The following is a 2,387-nucleotide window of genomic DNA, read 5'->3' on the forward strand; positions in this document are numbered from 1 at the left end:
TTTCCGCGAAAGAGGGCGGAGGTTAGGTGGTGTGATTGAATGTTGGTTTTGCGGTATGTTTTCTGGTGAAATCGTGGGAGGTGGCTAGAAAGCATCTTAGTTTCAAGCGTCATTGTCTGGCGTCATTGCAAAGACCCATCATCATCATCATCATCGTGTGTCTTATATACGATCATAGCAGATGGCCTGTGCTGAAACGCTTTCGCCATAAATATCCCAATGCCAAGCGTGCGGATGTTTTGACAATCGGTTGCGTAAACAGATTTTCTGGCCAACATTTCTTCTTAGTATACGTCATTTGGCAATTTTCGTCGCACGGCCAGTCGAATGCTTAAAGCTTCGGCCAAGGAACCAGCCGGTCCGGCATGCCATATTATTATTATTATTATTATTATTATTATTATTGACATTTGCCCGAGCTGGGCATTTGTATTATTTTTTCCATCTTTTTGCTTGTTCAACTTCCAACTAGCCGGCTGGCTTGCTGCTATCTAAATAACTCACCACCGCTTGCTTACCAACCAATTGATAATCGAATATGCTAGTAGTAGTAGTAGATTCATTCCATATTTCTTCTTGTTCATTCCAATTTACCAAAATGCAAAATTTTTTTCTCCAATTTGCAAACTTTAAACTTTTATAAGAAGCAGCTTGTCAACCAGCCAGACTGATTTTTGTTGATGTTGTTGGACTGTTTTGCTTTTTCCACAGGGTTCGTTTCCATGCAACTTCGTGGTGGAGCTTTTCTTAAGCAGCATTGTACAATATTTATTATGGGATGTTTTGAAATTCCTCGCGCTAAATGTCAATCAATGCTTGTTGTTAGCAAAAAGAAAAAAAATGCTCAACTTCCAGGCACGAATTTGACAAAGCAGGAAAAATTAGAGCCGAAGAGATGGTCGGAAAAGTGTTGTCATTCAAGCTTGGAAATATGGATGACATTTCGAGGAAAATGTGGTGGGAAGAAGGGTAAAATGATAAATGTTATTGTTATTTTTAACAAGTTATGTCTAATAGTTCACTTTTTCATTATGCATATATATATATATATATATATATATATGCATAATGAAAAAGTGATAAATATGATGACTTTATATCCGGCAAAATAGCAGGTGTCAGTGGCGTTGAATATTTTCAGCACATTAACTACCATGTGACAAATTTGAAATTGGTTTGTTGTGTTGTGAGCGTTTTTCACTAGTCATTTTAATTAATTAATTCGAACGATGAAAACCTGCCATTTATTGTTTTTTGGTCGTTTATTGATTTTATCTCAAAGCAAACGCGCATTGTGACATTTGAGAAAAAAACCAAAAAAAACATGGCTACATAGCTTTCAAAAGTGTGGATGTTCCTTTTTCCATTAATGAATTAAAAGATATTATGATCGTTAATTCATTTCTATATCTGTTTTGATGTGACGTTGACAAGTAGTTTCACTATGTGTAAAATTGAATAATCTCCAAGACGGTATTTTTATGCATATTTTGATGGATGCTCTCTATTAATGCACGATTAGAGTGAAAGGAGGATTTTGAGCGCGTTAAGCTGGTGTTGATCTTCTTCGCTTCGCCAACTGCATAGTTCGCCGACAGCTTATTATTATTATTATCATTAGTTATTAGCTATTGGATAAGGTGTCGGTGTAAATTGTTTGAAATTGAAACATTTGAGCTCTTTGAACATGAACAACAAGCTAAAATGAACGGTGATTATTTGTGATAAATGGACGAGTGAAATAAAGGCATAGAAAACGAGCATGAGAAAAAGATTATGGTCCTTCTTCCGCTAGCAGTGTAGCATCGGTTAATAAAGCTTTGACAGAAGTCAGTCGGAGGAAGAGCAGAGTATGAAATTACGACAAGTTGTTTATGCAAACACTTGCAGCGTACGGGTCTCTGTTGAAATAGTTTGAATACAGTAAGATATGCGGTTGTGCGCAACTCGAAGTTACATTGCAGCATGTTTGACAGATAAGTTGCAGAGCATAGCTTTTAGCCGGTTAAGCAGCGGCGGGTTGGATGCTTCGAGATTTTTGGCCATTTCCAGACAGGTTATTTGATTCAACAACGTTCAGCCGTGCGCAATGGGTCGTCGGTCGTTGAGTTTGCTAAAGGTTGCTTCCAAAAGCGTCTCAGCAAACACGACCTCAAACAGCAAAATGCTTTGACATTTTATTTGTAAAAACAGGCTTCCGAATTGCGAAAACAACAGATAATCACCGGGTCATTCTTGTGGTCGACCGGGTCTTTGCGGTACCACTCTTACAAAGGGCACTGAAAGCACGCGAAAGAGACAAACTCAACCCCGACCAACTTTTCCAAACGACTTTCTTGCATTTCCCTCACAATTATGTTCAGAATCAGAATTTTTTAATCATTTTC

At 37.8% G+C, this 2,387-nt stretch overlaps 1 protein-coding gene across 1 annotated transcript; it reads right to left on the minus strand.

Annotated features, from left to right (window-relative positions):
- Positions 1-284: 284 nt before the first annotated feature.
- On the minus strand, positions 285-758 carry Tsp_13750 (hypothetical protein). Its single transcript, XM_003368188.1, is given in 3 exon segments — positions 285-491; positions 505-627; positions 660-758. 3 exon segments carry the CDS (start codon positions 756-758, stop codon positions 285-287), a joined length of 429 nt encoding a protein of 142 aa, XP_003368236.1.
- Positions 759-2,387: the final 1,629 nt, after the last annotated feature.

Source organism: Trichinella spiralis (assembly GCF_000181795.1).
Source record: "Trichinella spiralis strain ISS 195 chromosome Unknown Scfld2917, whole genome shotgun sequence".
Taxonomy (NCBI): Eukaryota; Metazoa; Nematoda; class Enoplea; order Trichinellida; family Trichinellidae; genus Trichinella; species Trichinella spiralis.